The 20554-nt window shown below is 36.4% G+C and overlaps 1 protein-coding gene across 4 annotated transcripts in view; it reads right to left on the bottom strand.

Moving 5' to 3' along the window:
- The window catches only part of LRRK2 (leucine rich repeat kinase 2), a 133051-nt gene that overhangs the window by 6668 nt on the left and 105829 nt on the right, over positions 1-20554 (bottom strand). For all 4 annotated transcript variants that reach the window (XM_046012973.1, XM_046012974.1, XM_046012975.1 and 1 more), the window contains 6 exons: positions 12370-12540; positions 11008-11108; positions 5638-5832; positions 4555-4748; positions 3012-3084; positions 2098-2282 (listed from right to left, as the gene is read on the bottom strand). In XM_046012973.1, coding sequence (XP_045868929.1) covers positions 2098-2282; positions 3012-3084; positions 4555-4748; positions 5638-5832; positions 11008-11108; positions 12370-12540 — 919 coding nt within the window. The remainder of the gene's footprint in view (positions 1-2097; positions 2283-3011; positions 3085-4554; positions 4749-5637; positions 5833-11007; positions 11109-12369; positions 12541-20554) is intronic.

The raw sequence follows: 20554 nt of genomic DNA, 5'->3' as shown, positions 1-20554 counted from the left end.
CGGCTCAGGTCATGATCCCAGGGTCCTGGAATCAAGCCCCACATCAGGCTCTCTGCTCTGCAGGGAGACTGCTTCCTCCTCTCTCTCTCTGCCTGCCTCTCTGCCTACTTGTGATCTGTCTGTCAAATAAATAAATAAAATCTTAAAAAAAAATATTTTCAGGCTTGTTTAGGCTGGTTAGGAGTGTAAATTCCAGAACTTATCCAAATATTTACCACACACTAGGAAACAAATCTGTGAACAGGACAGAAAACAAAAATTCTCACCCACAAGAATTCACAATACACAGCAGTGTATCTGAACCCCAACTCTACTTCAGAATCACCTGAGAGCCTGAAAAGAAAAATACTGACCCGTGGGCCCCACCCCACGATGCATTCTTCTGATTTAATTGGTCTGAAGTGAGTCTCGGGCAGAATGTTATTTTCAGCTACTTAGTGGCTTCTAAGTGGGGCCAATGCTGAGAACCAGTGGGTCTAGTATAGTAGTGGCACGTGGACTCCAAGACCACCCCTCAGAATTAAAACCAGCAGGGAATACAGTCATCATACAAGACAAGGAGAACCACCTTCAGAGGCCAGGGGTGAAAGGAGCAGGCTATCTTTGAGAACTGAGATGATTTCAGTTTGGCTAAAGCTCAGAGGGCAAGGAGACTGCAAAAATATTAATTTAGAGAAGGAAGCGAGCGCCTGGTAGGCTCTCTTAAGAAATTTGAACATCATGGGGCACCTGGGTGGCTCCGTGGGTTAAGCCTCTGCCTTCAGCTCAGGTCATGATCTCAGGGTCATGGGATCGAGCCCCATATCAGGCTCTCTGCTCAGCAGGGAGCCTGCTTCCCCCTCTCTCTCTGCCTTCCTCTCTGCCTACTTGTGATCTCTCTTTCTCTGTCAAATAAATAAATAAAATAAAAAATCTTTAAAAAAAAAAAAAAAGAAAGAAATTTGAACGTCATGTAAAAGACAATGGGACGCATGTGACCGGGGCGGGCGGGGAGGGGGTGGTTTAAGCAAGAGACTGACTTCAGATTGATTTGCACATTAGAAGAGCCCCTCTGTCTGCAGTGTTGCGAATGGACTGAAGGGAGTGGAACAGGAGGTTGAGAACTGGTTAGAAAGATGCTGTTGTTAACATGGCCATCGATGATGGATGACAGCCTGGCCCGCGGAAGCAGCAGTAGGAAAACTCAGAAATACAAGCTTATGAGAGTCAATGAGAAGGAGAGTTAAGTGGACAAAGGAAGTAAAGGACAAAGGAGTCAAGGACTACTCCCGGAATTTCATTCTGGGGCAACTGGATGGAGATTGAGAAACCAGGATATTCCAAGATAGGGATTTGTGACTCAAAGCTAATAATAATCATAACTAATATTTACTGAGAGCTTTCCAAGTGCTGGGCATTATGTTAACTCCTTATATTAATATTTTGTCTAGTCTTCCAAACATCCCTTTGAGTTAGCATATATTGCAATTCTCAGGCTAGAGAAGACTGGGTATTTAAGAAGTTCTTGCCCAAGTTTATATATTCAATACATGGCAAAGCCAATATTTGAACTACAATTTATGCTGTTATCCACCAATCTATGCTGTCTCTCCCTGGCAAATGTAATAAATAAGAACCAATTGCAATGATTTTATTAAAATACAACTCTAAAATTTGAAACAACAAATTGGGACAAGGTTTATAGTTTATTTTCACTTGAAAGTGGTTATCACCAACTTTGCTGTAGAAAGGACATTGGTGTAATTATCAAATCTAGAGATGACTTTATTCATGAAATATAGGTTTCTTACAATCAACACTTAATGGAAGTTATCCAAAACGCATATGTAACACCCACAGATGAAGAAAAAAACTGTATTTATTGCCTATTGAATTCATTTAATTTGATATAGAGATAATGAAATTGTTAAAAACTTAGATTGATTAGTACTACTAAGATTATCATGGCTGTTCATATTTTATCCCAAATGTGATGAGGCTGGGTGATGTCTTTAACAGAATAGTTTTTGCTTGGATGGCAACAGCATTATTGATACGAGCATAAGGAATAAACATGAATAAAGTGATAAATTAATTGTATAGATAGAAATAACTTACAGCTGATTTGTCTTTGTCTCAATGAGCTTCTGAATGGTGAAATCATCAGAAAACGAGAAAAGTTTTGTGCCACATCCTCCCCACATAATGTTTTTTTCAGCTGAATTCATGGATTCACTCAAACACATCAGTGGAGTACTGACATTTCCTATATTTAGTATCTTCAAAGGAGCGGCTCCTTTACACTTTGCCAAGAAGAAAAACACATTCAACCAACTGAGTATCTGCGAAATGAAAGGCTGTAAAATCTGCTGTGCTTTCTAAAAGCTACTTTTCCATTGTAAATGGCTAGAGACCTTAAAATAAAAATTCAAGATATATTTTTCAAAGGATTTATGAAAACACGACTCAAGTGGAATGCAAACCAATTTCTGTACAGGAAATAACCCAGGGATTCTGCTCTACTAGTTCGTCTCTCATTAGGTAATCAGCTTTTTGATAATAAGGAGTATAAATGAGTAGGATGTTGGATAAATAGATGGAATCACAGATGCCTGCATGGAGAAAAGAACAAGTGTTTTACTGATAAATGAGAATCTGAAGAACAGAAAGGTAAACGATCTCTTCCAGACTAAAGAAAAAGTTCGTGGCAAACCAGATTTTTTTCCCACATATATTTATAAGGAATTATCACTTCATTTATATAAAAATAGAATTACTTTCTTTTAACATTTTAAATCAGATCTCATTTATCATTTTATCCTTAGTTTATTCATATAAAATGCAGTCAGTCAACAAGTATTTATAGAAGATCTATTTTTATGCAAGACTTTAGGAAAATAAGAAGATGAAAAGCAAGATTTATGATTCTTACTCTTAGGGAGTTTACATCACTTAGAAGAGGGGTGGAAATAAGCATACATAAAATAAAAAACTTGAAAAATTTTTTGATGTAGAATGGATTCAACATTTACCTTAACAGTTTTATCTTCAAAAATTGCTAAATTGCCATCAGCAGTTCCCACCAGAAGAAAGTTTTTTTGCTTGCTAAAAGAAAAAATGTCAAAATTGTTATAAAAATCATTCTGATACTGACCAAGATGGCTGTAACATTCCCCTCCAGGCTGACTAAACTTTAGACAGGTTTCTATGTGACTAGGGACCCCTGACCTCTCTTTTCTTTGGGTATTTATTTAGAAAACTTAACAACTGCAAATTCTTTCTCTGCGGATTTGAGATACAAGTCCTCCCAGCCTCTTAGCAGTTTTAAGGCTCAGGCATGTCTGTCTCAGAGAACTAGGAGGCTTCCTTTTTTTTTTTTTTTTTTTTTTTTTTTTAAAGATTATTTTTATTTATTTATTTGACAGAGAGAGATCACAAGTAGGCAGAGAGGCAGGCAGAGAGAGTGAGAGGGAAGCAGGCTCCCCGCTGAACAGAGAACCCGACGCGGGACTCGATCCCAGGACCCCGAGATCATGACCCGAGCCGAAGGCAGCGGCTTAAACCACTGAGCCACCCAGGCGCCCCAGGAGGCTTCCTTTTGAAATGTAATCATCATGAAAGGCAGGGCCGCATCTCCCAGTCTCTATGGAACTGTAGAAACCTAACTTCAATAATGCAACTAATGAATCTTTGAACACTACATCAAAAACTTATGATGGACTATATGCTGGCTAAGTGAACATGATAAAAAATAAAAATAATAAAATAGCAACAATTAGCAAACAAAGATGGCCTAATCACATTGACACCCTCTCCATACAAGAAGTCCTCCAGTATTTTTCCACTAGCTCATCCCAGTGTTGAGAACACTCCCATCTTCTGTTTCAGCACAGTTGAGTTCAATCTCTGTCTCTTATTGAAATAATCTTAAAGTCCTCCTGACCAATTAAATGCCATCTGATGAAATTTTTCTCTGACGATATCCAGATAATTTCAACTCCAAAAGTGCCAGTGGAGTTTATATATCAGCTGCCAAAAACTTGAGTTTCACATTTTTCTAATATTTATTTTCCAGTGTTGACTTAAACCAGAGCAATACATGGGGTATAATCTTAATGACTCCGGGAAATCATCCTGCCCCAAGTATTACAGCAATCAACCTGTTACTCACAACTGCAATCCTGCCATTTGGATAAACTCCTTGGAAATGAGATCCCAGCAACTAATAACGGCTGAGTCACCTACTAATAACTTATGCATTCACTTACTGGATATTTTCTTAATTTGATAGTGAATTGATATGTTTTAAACCAGCACATAATAGGCTATTTATATTCAAAAAAAAAAAAAAAAAAGGATAAAGGAAAACTCATCCCTGAAGAGACCCTACAAAGAAAAATAAACTGATGTGAGGGCTGGTAAGGAAACAGACCACAACTGAAGTAACACCAGCGGTAGGGCATAGAAATAGGTTAAAAATGAGCAGTTTTTGCTGAAGTAATAACAGTTTTCCACACAATTCAGTCATCTAAAAGATATGTAATTTTCTCCCAAAGATCAAATTCACTATGGCACCTTTGCTTGGGAAAGGGATTGCAATACAAGCAAGTCACAGAATCGGTCATCTTTCCAAGGGTATGTCTCTTATCCCCATCTTCGGTATTGATGACCAGGAGCATGCCAGACTGTGTCCCACACACTATCCAGCTTTCCTTTTCCACAGGAAGAGGCACCAAAGCTAGGCACAGTATTCTACTATCAATAACTTCCTGTTTAAAAAAAAAAAAAAGAAAGCACAGTTTAAAGAACTTGATTCAAACTTCAGTGAGTAGAATTTGAATAGAATGAAAATATTGTTATCCAGACATTTAACTCATTTTATTCTGTTGCTCTTAATTTTAAAAACAATGACAATTTTACTTAACCTTTCAACAATAAATGAGTTAACTGGCAAACAATTTTGCCCATCCAAAATGCATCGAAAACTAGAATTAAAATTGAAATTTGCTTTTCGGTATCACTATTTCTCACTCCATCAAAATAAGATGAGGGAACTGTGCAACTTTAAGAATAATGATTAAGCATAACATTTATTGCAAGGCAACAGTCAAAATATTAGGTTATTTTTTAAGTTTAAAAATTTATTTTATATTTGCTAATACAATTTATTGATCCATTTTATAAAGTTGTGTTCAGATTTCTTCTGTCAGTCACAATCGACTGCTACGTGGGAATGAAAGACTGGCTCCCTTGAGAGATCGATCACGTGCTCCTGTTCACACCCCAGAATTTCTCATGACTAAAGACTGAGTTTCCTCAGAAACTACATTTTTTGGAATTTCTTCCCCTGTTCTTTTTGTCCTCCTTTACTTCCTTAAAAGTTACTCTCTCCTTAAATCACTTGTACAAGAAACTCTATCTCAGACTATTTCTAGGGATCCTAACCTAAGACACACATATATACTATGCTTTTAAAACAAAATACAGACTATTTAATTTCATGTAAATCCTCTTGTTCTACCAGAAAACTAAGTAATACTCCTATATTGCTTTCACTTAATTTCTTCCAAAGTAACTTTTACACTCATACATGGTTTAAAATCATCCACAAAATAAATTTTTTAAAGTATCTGTAACTTAAAGGGCACTTGAATTTACCTCAGAAGTCTGTTTTTCTGTATTTAAATCAAGAAATAAGAGCTGTCCTTTGTCACGGTGCCCACAGCCCAGCCAGATGCTTGCATTCTTGCTGTTATGATTTGTAGCGACCATGCATTCAACACTAAAGTTTTTAGGTATCGATATATGCCTCATCAGACAGATTAACTCAGCTGAATTCAAAATGTCAAAGACCTGAGAAAGTTTAAAAATAAAAAAATAATGCAGATCAAGTTAGCATATGTCCTCTTGAAAGCTCATATTAGGGAGGCCTGGGTGGCTCAGTTGGTTAAGCCGCTGCCTTTGGCTCAGGTCATGATCCCAGGGTCCTGGGATCGAGTCCCACATCGGGCTCCTTGCTCAACAGGGAGCCTGCTTCTCTCTCTGCCTCTGCCTGCTTGTGCTCTCTCTCTCTCTCTGACAAATAAATTAAAAAAAAAAAAAAATCCTTTAAAAAAAAAAAGAAAGCTCATATTATTGTGCATAATGTAGAACGACATGTTATAGCTCTATCAAGAAAAACCTAAATCTGTTCAACTGAGATCTAATCCAAGCAAAGGATAAATAATACAAACTACAGATAAAATTACATTAAAATAATACTTATTTTTAGACTAAGCACAAGACAGACTCTTTTGTCTGTATGGTATGTTTTGTAACTTAAAAAGACAGAAAATCTCAAAAGTGCCAACTGAACAGAAATTTAGCAGTCAGGAGCTATTCTTCACCCAATTCGATACTGCAGAGCTACACCATGTTACAGATAAACACGGGCCACCAATGAATGGAACAGACCTTCTGCCAAGTGAAGGGAAAAAAACTTTTGATCTTTGGTCATGAAATTCACAAATCACTTCTAGATTCTGTTTTCATGTTTTTCTTTGAAACACTAAAGAACTAGAGTGACGGGGGTGGTGACCACTGTACGGAAACAGAACCAGGACTCAGGAAACTGGAATTAGAGCCATGACACAGCCACCAGGAGACATCACCTCACACCCGCCAGAATGGTTAGAATCAAAAAGACCAGAAGTAAGAAGTGCTGGCAAGAATGTGGAGGAAAAGGAACCTTAGTGCGGTGTTGGTGGAATATAAATTGCTGCAGCCACTATGGAAAACGGCATGCAGGTTCCTCAAAAAATCAAGAACAGAACTACCATGGAACTTCCTTCTGGGTATATACCTAAAGGAAATGAAATCATTATCTTTAAAAGTTATCTGCACCCCCATGTTCATTGCAGCATTATTCCTAACAGCCAAAATGTAGAAACAACCTAAGTGTCCATCAATGGATCAATATTTATTCATTAATAAAGAAAATATGATATATATGTATATGTGTATATACATATGTGTATATATACACATGTATATATACACATACATACGCATGTATACACACACACATATATACACACATACATACATATACACACATACACACACACACACACACACTGGAATATTATTCAGCCATAAATAAGAAGGAAATTCTGCCATTTGTGACAACATAGATGAACCTTGAGGGCATAATGCTCAAACAGAGACAAATACTGTATGGTATCACTAATACATGGAAACTAAAATGCAATAAAATAAAATAAACAAAATCAAGCAAGCTTCTAGATACAGAAAACAGACTGGTGGTTGCCAGAGGCAGGGTATGGGAGTGGGTAAAAGGGATGAAGGGGGTCAAAAGTTACAAAATTCCAGTTATAAGACAGGAATGTAGTGTATAGCATGGGGACTAAAGTTAACAATACTATACAGTATATTTGAAAGTTGCTAAGAGAGTAGATCCTACAAGTTCTTATCACAAGAAAAAAATTGTAACTTATGAGGTAATGGATGTTAACAAAACTTATGGCAGTAATAATTTCATAATATATACACGCAAATCATCATGTTGTACACCTAGAAACTAATACTGTGTCTATGTCAATTACAACTCAACAAAACCAGGGATCGGGGGAAGGTAGGGGAAGTACCCAAGATAATTACATAATGTTTGTTGAAGTCAGTGTATGTACTCAGCTATTTTTGAGTAGAAATTTTAAAGGTGAACAAAAACTTTTCAACAAGTTATGATACAAAATCAAGAGTCACAACATAAAGAAGGCTCTTGTTTTGATCTATTAAAATCTGTCTCAGTTCAAAACATAGCAAGCAATCTATTTCTGACAATATGATAGAAAATGTTAGTTGGACAAACCACCCATCTAAAAGCAACTTAAAATGCTAAGGAAATTATCTTTTTAATCTCTTAAAAATCTTAAAGATCTTACAACGTCTTAAGGACTTACCAGGCCAAAATATTAGTAAAAGAATCCAGTGAAAGAGAGGTCAACCAAACACTCAAGTCAGATATTTCCTTAACGGCATTTATCTACCGAAGGCAAACTGATGTGTGGTTTTCAATATCTTGTCAGCCAGGGAGAAAGAAGTTTAAATCTAGAGCCTGCCCAAAGTGGAGTCCAATGAGGGTCTGTTCCCAAAGGGCTACATATTTAGAGTAAATGAGAAACAGAAATAAAGCTGCCCCATGCTTCCACTTTCTCTGATAAAAGCAAAGGTGCCTGGGACTTTACAGATAAAGGGCAAGGAGAGAAAAGAACCCTAAGAAATTGATATCCACAAGCTTGCTCTCAAGATTTATAGACCAGATTCCCATCGCCTGGGTAGTTAAAAACAAAAAACAAAACAAAACAAAATAAAAACAACCCTCAAGCCAGGAATTGAGTTTAAAGGAATCTGCAGCAAGAAAATTGAGAAAAAAAATGCAAAAGACCTATATGCAAAATTATAAAACTATGTTGAAAAACACTTAATAAAACATTAATAGGAAGATAACCCACATTCAAGAATAGAACAACTTAATATCACAAACAGAGAATCCTCTCCAAATTGTCTGCAGATTCATTGCAAGTACAAACCAAATCACAGTAGGGTTTTTCATAAAAGTTGACAATGCGACTTTAAAATTTATATGAAAAAACTAAGCCCAAGAACAGTTAACACATTGCTAGAAGAGAAGAAGAAAGAAAGAAAGGAGAACTTGTAATGTGAGAGAGATTAAGACAGGATAGTATTAGAGGAAGAACAGACAAGTTGACCAATGCAAGAGAACACATGTGTGGATGTGTGTGTATCTGACAAATTATAAAGTGAAAATGCTGGGGGTGGGGAGAGATCAACAGGAAAAAAGGGAAGAAACTATTTAATAGATGAAGCTGTAAAATTCAGCTACCCCTATGGGAAAAAGGAAACTGGATTCAGATAAAAATGTCAATTCCTGACGGGAGAACTTCAATGTCAAAAGCAAAACTTTTAACCATTTTGATAAAACCATAGGTAAATATTTTTGTGACTCTGGCAGAGATAAGGACTTCTTAAAACAGGACCCCACGACACCTGTGTGGCTGAGTAGGTTAAGTGTCTGCCTTCTGCTCAGGTCATGATCCCAGGGTCCTGGGATTGAGTCCCAAATTGGGCTCTCTGCTTGTCAGGGAGTTTACTACTCCCTCTGACCCTCGGCCCAACTCGTGCTTCCTGTCTCCCTCTTTCTCTCTCACTCTTTCCCTCCCTCTCTCCCAAAAATAAATAAAATCTTAAAAAAAAAAAACATCTAGGTTCTTTCCATAGTCTGGCTATTGTAGACATTGCTGCTATAAACAGATGTCCATCAACAGATGAATGGATCAAGAAGATGTGGTATATATACACAATGGAATACTATGCAGCCATCAAAAGAAATGAAATCTTGCCATTTGCGACGACGTGGATGGAACTAGAGCGTATCATGCTTAGTGAAATAAGTCAATCGGAGAAAGACAACTATCATATGATCTCCCTGATATGAGGACATGGAGAAGCAACATGGGGGGGGTAGGGGGATAGGAGAAGAATAAATGAAACAAGATGGGATTGGGAGGGAGACAAACCATAAATGACTCTTAATCTCACAAAACAAACTGGGGGTTGCTGGGGGGAGGTGGGATTGGGAGAGGGGGAGCGGGCTATGGACATTGGGGAGGGGAGGCGAACCATAAGAGACTATGGACTCTGAAAAACAACCTGAGGGTTTTGAAGGGTCAGGGGTGGGAGGTTGGGGGAACAGGTGGTGGGTGATGGGGAGGGCACGTTTTGCATGGAGCACTGGGTGTTGTGCAAAAAGAATGAATACTGTTACGCTGAAAAGAAAAAAATAAATAAAAAGGGAAAAAAAAAAAAAAAAAAAAACAAAACAAAAACAGGACTCCAAAAGTAATAACCATAAAGAGTGTTGTTAAATTTATCTGTATTAAATATTAAAATATTCTGTTCATCAAAAGGCATTCTACAGGAAATAAAAAGGCAAGCCACAAATTGGGAAAAGAAATTTGCAATACATATAACCAACAAAGGATTAGTATTTCTTTTTCCTTTTTCTTAATTCATTTGTATGCAAATAATCCAATAGGAAAATGGGCAAAGTAATGAACAGGCATTTCCTAGAGGATTAAACATATATATAACCAAAGAACATATAAAGAGATGGTCATCCTTGTTAGTAATTAGAAAAATGCAAATCAATACACAAGACAACATATCTGGAAAAATTAAGAACTCAGACAGTACTAAATTTAGGGAGAATATATAGAGAAATGGTTACCCTAACATATAGATGATTAAAGTATTAAGCTGGCAGAACTTCTTCAGAAAACAATATGGATAGTCACATATGCTACAATTCTGCAATTCAATTTCTAGGTATATATATCACAAAGCAATTCTCATATATTCTGGACTAGGAGATGGGTACAAACATGTTCATAACAGCAAAAAAACTGGAAATAATACCAATACCCACAGACATGATCATGGGTACATATAATGCTGCTCAAACAGTGGAATGGAATAGCATGAAAATAACCAACAGCTATGTTTAACAACTTCTGTAAAGCTTACAAAATAAGGTTGGGAGAACAACTGAAAATATTTCAGAACATGATATGACTATAATTCCATTTTAAATAAAAAATGAATATAGGAAAAACAAACTGGGTAGCAAACATAAAGAAAAGCAAGGATTATCTCAAAAGTCAGCAAAGTGAAAAAAAAAATGTCAGTGAAGTGGTAACATCTATAGGGAAAAGAAAGTGATGCAATCAGGAAGAAGCACACAGGTCTCCTGGATGTTGGCAATGCTCTTTATTTTGTGCCGTGGGTGGCAGGAGATATATAAGCTTTGTTTTATCACTCTTTGTGGTGTGTGTGTCTGTGTGTTTATTTATATATTTGAATATATATATGTGAAAAATCACATATGTGTACATACATATATTGAATGTTCTATAAAAAAATATAGATAAATTTTTACTGTAAGATTACCTGGGCAGAAGTAGGCCTTTCTTGAGGATTTTCCTTCAAACACTTTTTAATTAACTTCTCAACCATGGGCCATGGGGCACAGCCATATTCTTTAACTGGATCTAAAACATTCAAAAATATATCGTGCTACAACATTAGACAAAGCAGGACAATTACTTCATTTCCTTTTCAGTGTATATGAGAGGTCCAGACCATGCAGTCAAATGCTCTACCACTGAGCTATACCCCCAGTCCAGACCATGCAAAGGGAAACACTGATCTCCATAATCCTGTATTTAGTTTGGATCTACTTATATCACAAACTTAAAGTAATTTTGTTAACTTTATCTCTACTAGTGACATCAAAAAAGACTACCTGAATTTTTATTATATAAAAAAGACACAAATACTGATTGAATAAAATAACAGATTTTTCATTCCACACCTGCATTTCACATACACTTTGAAGGTACTCTTGCTCATATAATAATTAGACATCTATGGAAGTACTTTTTATTTTAACATTTAAAGTTGGCAAGCATTTAATCCTCATACCCCACAGTAGGTTTGTGCATATTTCTTTTTTACAAGAGGTATGCCATTCTTCCAGATGGCATAAACTAGAGATCTGGGAACTGTCACTGGACAGCTAACCAGTGAAATTAGGGCAATGACCCAGATTGTGTTGAAAGTTTATCCAAATAATAAATTTCCTTCTGCCGGGAATCTTTTAAAGATCCCTCCAAAGGAAGTAGGTAAAGCTATATCCCTTGTACTTGGCACATAGCATATACTTATAAATATTTAAGTGAATGTGAAAGCAGAAAATATGAGAAAAAATTTAAAAGAGTACTTTGTAGGGGGAACTGAAGTAACAGTCAAGGATGAATGACAATGTCCTAGAATTTTCTAAATGCATGAGACAACTATTCAAAATGAGATCTGATTTCATTAAACAATCATTTGCTGATTTTTATTAATATTTATTACTAAAAATAATTACTACACATAATTCAAGCTTCTAGCCCTGCATATAAATCATCTCTCTCCAAGAAAATGAACATACTCCAGGCTAATGAACACATAGTTACTCTTCAGGAGCACAGAAGTCACTAAGCATGGAGCTCTAACAGCAATGTTATTTCTGAATATTCTTCTAAGTATAATACCAAATACATCAATGTTAACTTGGGATTTTTTTTAAAGCCTAAAACTGTTATCTTTCTCATATGATTTCCATTAATGTGTCAGGATTTAAGAATATTCATGCACTAAACAAAAACTCATCAGTTATGAAGTGAATTAAATATGCAACTACAATTAAATATCTTGGAAATAAATCTGCTGATATAAATAATAATCTTTATTGTAGATAAAACTTACCAGGTAATTTTCCTTGTATTGCCAGTTCATCAAACTCATTTGGAAACTTCAAACCCTCTGCTATTCTACCTCCAGTTGTCAAAATGTCATAGAGTAGTAAACCAAATGAATAAACATCAGCTTGTTGGTTATAAATAACATTTCCTCTAGCAACTTCAGGTGCACGAAACCCTGAAAGTAAGCAGGTGTATTAATAAATATGCCTAACACCAGGGCTCATATGCCCAAGGAGGCATATTCTTAGGTATATATGTTGATGAAGAGTCAAGGAGATGAGTTCTAAATCAAGCCATGTCCTTTCTGTAAGAAGATACGTAGATAAAGGCAATTAACAGCCCTGTGCTGACATTTCACCCCAAAATTGCTCTTGAAAAATAATAAGGATAAACGTTCAATAATTATTAAGTAATGTTTCATATTTAAAGCAATTAAGCCTAATCGGGAGAAAAAAAAAACCTACATCATTTTCCTCATTCCTAAAAATAACTATTCCCAGGGAGTGTTTCAAACAAAGGAGAGGCCAGGAGGGCAAGATTTCTAGACTTTACTCCAAGTCACTTTAACCTAACTGAAGTTGAATGCCTTCATTATTTTCAGAACTTCCAACTCTACTCCTTCTACCCAAATGGAAAAATGAAAATAAAACCATGACTAATGTAAAACAACACCTTATGCGTTGGTTCATGACTGAAATTCTTTTAAAGGGAAATAAAACCTTTCATTTCACAATAGAGATAAATCACTTTTAAATTCTTCACAAAAAAGAGTAATTTCAACATGATTCACAAGAGTAAAAATATCAGCAATCTAATGAAATCTAACTATCAGAGGAAATTGGTTAAATGATGTGCACTATGCCTTAACTTAAAAATCATTTTTAAGATGACATGCTATAATGTAAACAAAAAGAAAATGTAGGATATAATTCTGTAAGGACAGAAAGTTATCAAATGTGTGAAAAAAATCAACCGAGTTAATTTTTTTAGCTATGATAATCGTATTGTGATTATGAAAACAAACATTCTTATTCTTTTTTTTTTTTTTTTTTGACAAAGGAGAGATAGAGGAAGAAAGAGAGAGAGAGAGAAGAAGCAGAGGGAGAGGGAGAAGCGGGCTCCCTGCTGAGCAGGGAGCCTGATGCAGGACTCAATCTCAGGACCACAGGATCATGACCTGAGCTGAACACAGCTTAACCCACTGAGCCGCAGGGCGCCCCCCAACATCCTTATTTTAAGGAAATATTTGTCTGTTTGTTTAAGCATGGCAGCATAATGTTTGTGATTTAGTTTCAAAGTCTCAAATTCTTATACAAAGAAAGCCAAAGAAAGGACACTGTGGCAAAGAGTTAATAATCTACATGAAGGGCACATGGATGTATACAGTGCTATTCGTTCAACTTTCCTAGAGATTTAAACATTTTCAAAATACATTGGGGAGGGGAGGCGAACCATAAGAGACTATGGACTCTGAAAAACAACCTGAGGGTTTTGAAGGGTCAGGGGTGGGAGGTTGGGGGAACAGGTGGTGGGTAATGGGGAGGGCACGTTTTGCATGGAGCACTGGGTGTTGTGCAAAAAGAATGAATACTGTTACGCTGAAAAAATAAATAAAATGGAAAAAAAAAAAACATTTTCAAAATAAAAAGTTTTCAAAGAAATACATCTAAATGTAATAATGATTATTTCCATGTGCTAAAATTATAGGTCATTTTTACTTATTATTAATTATTTTAATTTTTTATACTTAGAAATTTTCTACAATGAACATATATAATTGTCATCATTTAAATACATAGCCAGGGAAATAAACAAAGTACGAATTCATAGCCTTCAAGACGTCAGTGACTGAATTTGGAAAGTGTTCTGTTTGACCGAGCTCACAATCAGAAGATGAAGCTCAGCAGTCCTTCACCAGGCTGGAAAGACGTAAAGAATCAGAAAGATGGGATGTCAGATTTGAGCATGATAGTCCCTCTTGTACTGTTAATATTCTCCAGTTAACATGTTGCCACATTTGTTCATACTCTCTCTTTCTACACACACACACACACACTCACCATTTCCCATATCCGTCTGTCAGTGTATTTGCCTGCCTATATATACAGAGATATATAATAGCTGTTTTCTTAGAAAAAGAACATTTTCCTACATAGCCATAATATCACACTCACACCCTAAGCTAAAGAACTGTGTTAGTAATTAGGACAGCTCTTAAACAGATCCCTAATCAACTGTACATAATATAAACATATAACAATAGCTCCTAATTCAATTGCTATAGGTTTTATAGATACTTTCCTAAGTAGTTCATTTGCTATGCACAAAAATAACCCGTGGTGGGCCAATAAGGACTTTCCATTGTACGAATAACATAATCTTTCCAAAAATGTTGTGTTTTCCTAAAGCCACAAAGATAATGAAAGGTCAAGAGTACTTACAAATAATGAGCTACTCGCACATTAGCTAGTTCACCAACAATATTTATGATTACCTTTCTAGAATTTAAAAGGGATTTTGGAGGTTACTATCAATCTCATGCAATTTATTATTCATCCAACATATTTGGGGGGTATCTATTATAACAAGTTACTATTCAGAGATGATTAAACCATTCGGTATATTTTCTCCCTTGGTAAATTTACTCTTAGAAACACTAGGATTTGGAATCATGGGATCTTAGAGCAGAAAAACTCGAGGGTCGCTTAGTCTAAATTTTCATCCAAGGCACATATCCTTTTACAACAGCTTTTTTTTTTTTTTTTTAAGATTTTATTTATTTATTTGACAGAGAGAGAGATCACAAGTAGGCAGAGAGGCAGGCAGAGAGAGAGGAGGAAGCAGGCTCCCTGCAGAGCAGAGAGCCCGATTCGGGGCTCAATCCCAGGACCCTGAGATCATGACCTGAGCCGAAGGCAGCGGCTTAATCCACTGAGCCACCCAGGTGCCCCTTTACAACAGTTTTTATCCCTCTAGGCATCACTCCACAGATGTTAGAGCTACGCAGAAGGCTAGAATTTTTTTTCTCAGTGAGTTGAGGGACACAAAGAAAGAAAATTGTGAGGCCATGGAAAGAAGTATTTACTTGAACACGGAAATGATTTTAACCATATCGTCTCCCTTTCAAAATAAATATCTTCATTGACACAATCCCCAGCAGGAGAACATAATCCTTATTTATATATTTCGGAGGTATCTCAACCACAATATAAGGCACTTCAAAGTGCTTCTTGAAATTCATCCAATGAATTTCTAATGATTTTCTAATTTCTTGATTGCACTAACAATTTCTTCTAATCTATGGAGCAGTAGATGCCTTTAGGAAAAAACTCCCCCAAATAGTAAACGCTGAGTGATGATCTGCCTGTAATCCATCAGATGGGCTGGTCTGCATCAACTATGTTGTCACAGATTGCAATAAAATGACATTTAATCAACAAAGCATGCAGAATAACATGACACCTTTATCCCCAATCCGTACCTTTAAATACAAAAATGCATACTCTATTGTTGTAATTTGTTTCTCTGAAAAAGAGAGAATAACCACTTGAAAATCATGAATTTTAAAAATACTGAGAAACAGAAGACAGACTTTTAATAAATGATAATGGCGTGAGTTGTCTAAGAAAGAGGAGTAGCTGCATCACTCCTTACACCTAATAAGCTTTTGATTAAAGTCAAAAGTTTGAACGTAAATATAAACGCGTGAGGGTACTAAAGACGTATTCATAACTATTTCATCCCCTAATACTGTGATGCACAAGGCCTTCCCAATCATTCTCTGAAGGTGGGTGGTGAGAGCTGAAGGCTGAGAGCCGGGCAAGGCACACTGTCTTTGGAGAATTTCAAAATAATAATATGCAACTGCTGGCACGGGCACCGATCACCCACATCGTTCGTGTCCTTGGTGCAGCGCTGATGAAACATGTCAGGAAAATCAGACTCCAAAAGATAAAAGAAACAAGTTGTTTACCTAAAAGATTCAAACTCTACAACAGCAAAATGCCATCAACAAGGTTGAAGAACAAACACTACACTGGAAAATATTTGGATATATGGCAGGAAAATATCTGAATATATAAGAGTCAACATGAACTAAAATCAGCTTTACAAATGAGTAAGAACAATGGACGAATGAAGACACAAAAACGTACATAACATGAAAGGAAAAATCTATGTCCTATATATTAAAGATTGCTTAGCCTCAAATAAAAAATAAGCAAATAAACACTTGGAAAATAAAAACACTACGTTCTCACTTTTTGACTATTAATTTTGTGAAGAGTAAAAAGAATAACAAGCCCAGAATTAGAAATGGGTGCTCTAATTTCAGTATGGAGAGAATTTTAATTGACAAACCTTTTAAGAGTGTTTCAAAATTCAAAATATGCACTCCCAGCAATACCATGCCTAGGAATTTAATGTTTAAAACATCAGTTTCATAAATGGACAATTTTAATTTATAATTATGTTAATTAAACCACTGTCAATACATCAAAAAGTCAGAAAAAATTTAAATATACATCAAGATGTGGTTAAGTAAATTACTGTATATACTAGCAATGAAATACTACATAACTGCTAAAACTGATGTTTGACATAGAAAGATTGCATGAAATATTAATTAGAAAAAGAAAACTAAAGCAGAATTTATAATACAGCTATAAAAAACTTAAGCACTTCCAAATCTAGATATAGATATATCTCTATATTACCAGAATGTTAAGATTTACTGCTGCTAGTTTATTAGAAACACATATTTTGGGGCGCCTGGGTGGCTCAGTGGTTTAGGCCGCTGCCTTCAGCTCGGGTCATGATCTCGGGGTTCTGGGTTCAAGTCCCACATCGGGCTCTCTGCTCGGCAGTGAGCCTGCTTCCCTCTCACTCTCTCTGCCTGCCTCTCTGCCTACTTATGATCTCTCTCTGTGAAATAAATAAATAAAATCTTAAAAAAAAAAAAGAAAAGAAACACATATTTTGACCTGCGTAATAGGATTTGCTGTTTTACCTCATGCCCTTCTGTTTTGCAAATCAAATCTTACTGTAAAGTGAACTAAAATCATGAGCCTGAGCTGCTTCATCATGGAGACCTTCACCTCAAAAAGACCAAAATGATTGGAGGAGGGGGACTTGGGGTGTTAAGACCTAAGCTGCCAACATGATGTCTGCCTGTCAGTCTAAACCATGAGAAGATCCTAAAAGCTTTACTGCATGTACTTTGTCACTGAGGACTTTCCTGGAACTGCAAGTTCTTCCAAAATTTTCACCTTCCATTTAACTAAACTTGTCACCACAGTAGTAAAAAGAATAAACTTTCAAGCTATTCAATGTCTTCACCATGGAATTTCCTTTGGGATGGAAATGAACACTTTTCAGGGGCGCCTGGGTGGCTTAGTGGGTTAAAGCCTCTGCCTTCAGCTCCGGTCATAGTCTCAGGGTCCTGGAATCGAGCCCCACGTCGGGCTCTCTGCTAAGCGGGGATCCTGCTTACCACCCCCCCTCTGCCTGCCTCTCTGCCTACTTGTGATCTCTCTCTCTATGTCAAATAAATAAATAAAAATCTTTTAAAAATAAAAAAAAGAAAAAGAAAATGAACACTTTTCATATTACCTGCCATTGGGAAAGGTTAGAAATAGGAACATCTCTTGCATCTTTACAAAGGGGCAGTATTGCCATACGATCTACGATCTAATATTATGAATGACCTATTGTGTTCATGGACCCTATTGTCACACTGCGGAGATACCTGTTTAGCATCAATGGCCCTCAAAGATTAGAAATGTCAAATACTAACTGAAATCCCAAGTGTATATTTGTTCCATTAGGCTGTTCAAATAAGTCTTTTAACATACGTCACTTTCTCCTCTAGCTAAGATGGAGTAACAGGGACTAGATTTACCATTCTATATAAAACAATGAAATACCAGGCAAAATATATGAAACACTGGACACTAGGCACAGAATAGTGATCCCTGAGAGACAGCAAGCCTACAACGTGGGTCCTCTGAGAGCTTCCAGCCCACAGTGCAGGGAAGGGAAACAAAAACAGCCTGATGCCCTGTAAGTAGAAAGAGCAAAAAGTTCAGGAAAGCAAAGGCAGCTAGAATGTGCCAGGCATTGTGTCCAATTCTTTACATGAATCTCTCATTTAACTTCCACAACAATACCTGAAAAAGATTCTGTTATTAGGTACTATTGTTGAACCAAGAAAAGAAGGTAGATAATTTCTCCGGCCCCACCTAGTGAGCAGTAGACCGAGAATTCAAAACTAGACCATCTGACTTCACAGCCTATGTTTCACAGATTCCAGTCAGCCAAAAAGTTCACCAAGTCTTATCTGTCTTTGTATCTCCAGAATCCACTGTGATGCCTAGAATGTGCACTACTGAGCACTACTGCACTACTAGAATGTGTATTGTTCTGGTTTTTTTTTTTTTTAATTTAGATGTAAGTCTAAATTCTATTCATATTTACTCACTCTATTAACTTTTTGATTTATCACAGGCTAATACTTTTAAAATCTCGAGTAAATACTTATCGTCTTATTCAAAGTTTTTCTATAAGTAACACTTGCCTCCACTGTGATACAGTACCAAAATTTGAGCTGCCCCTCTTATTCATGCAGGCAAGGACACTAGTTCCATGATGTAGAGATGGGAAACTGTGGCTAGCGATTAAGAATATTTTTCAATGACTCCCCATCACTGAGAGATTATATTATTTGGCATGATTTAAAAAGCTCTTCATGAGCTAGAGAAGTGTGATTCTGGGCTGTGTATCAGAAAATATCTGTGCGCTTCAAACACTGAAGATGTTCTTGACTCTTATTCTACACCAGTGACTTCTGATCTTGAATGCACACTGGAATTACCTGGAGAGATTTAAATAACATCAATGTCTGGGCTCCATCCCAGACTTGACTAGAAGTAACATTAGAATCCCTGGGGGTGAGGTCCCAAGACTCATATATTTGAAAGTTCCCCAGGAGCTTCTTACCTGTGAGATTGAGAGATTGAGAGTTCCACTCCATGCCTACTAAAATAGAATTATAAATTATAAAACCCCCACTAGATACATTTTTAAAGAGCTACATGCTATCTAATACACAGGCAGAATTGAAAGACACTTAGCCAATAATCCTCCATCCTCCATCTATCACCTAGACTGTAAGAATTTCTTGCAGTTATTTGAGTAAGACAAGTCCTCTTATACCTTACTACCGTTGGCCTGGAATGTCTACTCTGGCTCTTTTATTTTTTTGTTTTCTCAAACTTCCAGATTATCCTTTAAGATATACTTCCAGAATCATCTCCTGTACGTAGGGAAGTCCTGGCGACTTACAACTCAGTTAATTACTTGATCCTTTGTGTTCTTATCACTATACCTTGAACTAGACCACCTACTGAAACTGACAAAATGCTTTATGATTATTTGTTTATAGCCCTATTTCTCTTGGCAGGATATGTGCTTTCTGGAGGGCAAAATTTACATTTATTCATGCACATTCCCCAACTCCATCATTAAAGCAATTGCTAACATGGTTGGAGCAACAGCAGTATGCAAAGACCTGTTCTATGCTATTTATGTGGATGATTTCATTTCACCCTTAAAACAACCCCATGAAAATAAAAACAAAAAAAAAAAAAAACAAAACAACAAAAAAAAAAACAACCCCGGGGCGCCTGGGTGGCTCAGTGGGTTAAGCCGCTGCCTTCGGCTCAGGTCATGATCTCAGGGTCCTGGGATCGAGTCCCGCATCGGGCTCTCTGCTCAGCAGGGAGCCTGCTTCTCTCTCTCTCTGCCTGCTTCTCTGCCTACTTGTGATCTCTCTCTGTCAAATAAATAAAAAAATCTTAAAAAAAAATTAAAAAAAAAAAAAAAAAAAAAAAAAAAAAAAAAACCCCATGAGGTAGGCATTATTATTTCTCATAATTTATAGAAGTGAACACTGAGCCCCAGAAGGTAAATCCTGATGAATACCATGCAGCTATTAAGTAGTAGCACCAGTCTGATATTTGGCAAACATGCAATAAATTATTGCCAAATTCATGAATAAATGAATGAAGAAATTAACATAATTCTCCCTTGGAGAATTATCATAACAATTACAATGTCAAAATAATTGGGAAAATATGATTCATTGTCTAAAAACGAATTTTAGAAATAATTTCTCAGATTAGCCTGCATTT

The sequence above is a fragment of the Meles meles genome, chromosome 7 (genome assembly GCF_922984935.1).
Source record: "Meles meles chromosome 7, mMelMel3.1 paternal haplotype, whole genome shotgun sequence".
NCBI classification, from domain to species: Eukaryota; Metazoa; Chordata; class Mammalia; order Carnivora; family Mustelidae; genus Meles; species Meles meles.
This window is presented reverse-complemented; position numbering and strand designations above follow the sequence as displayed.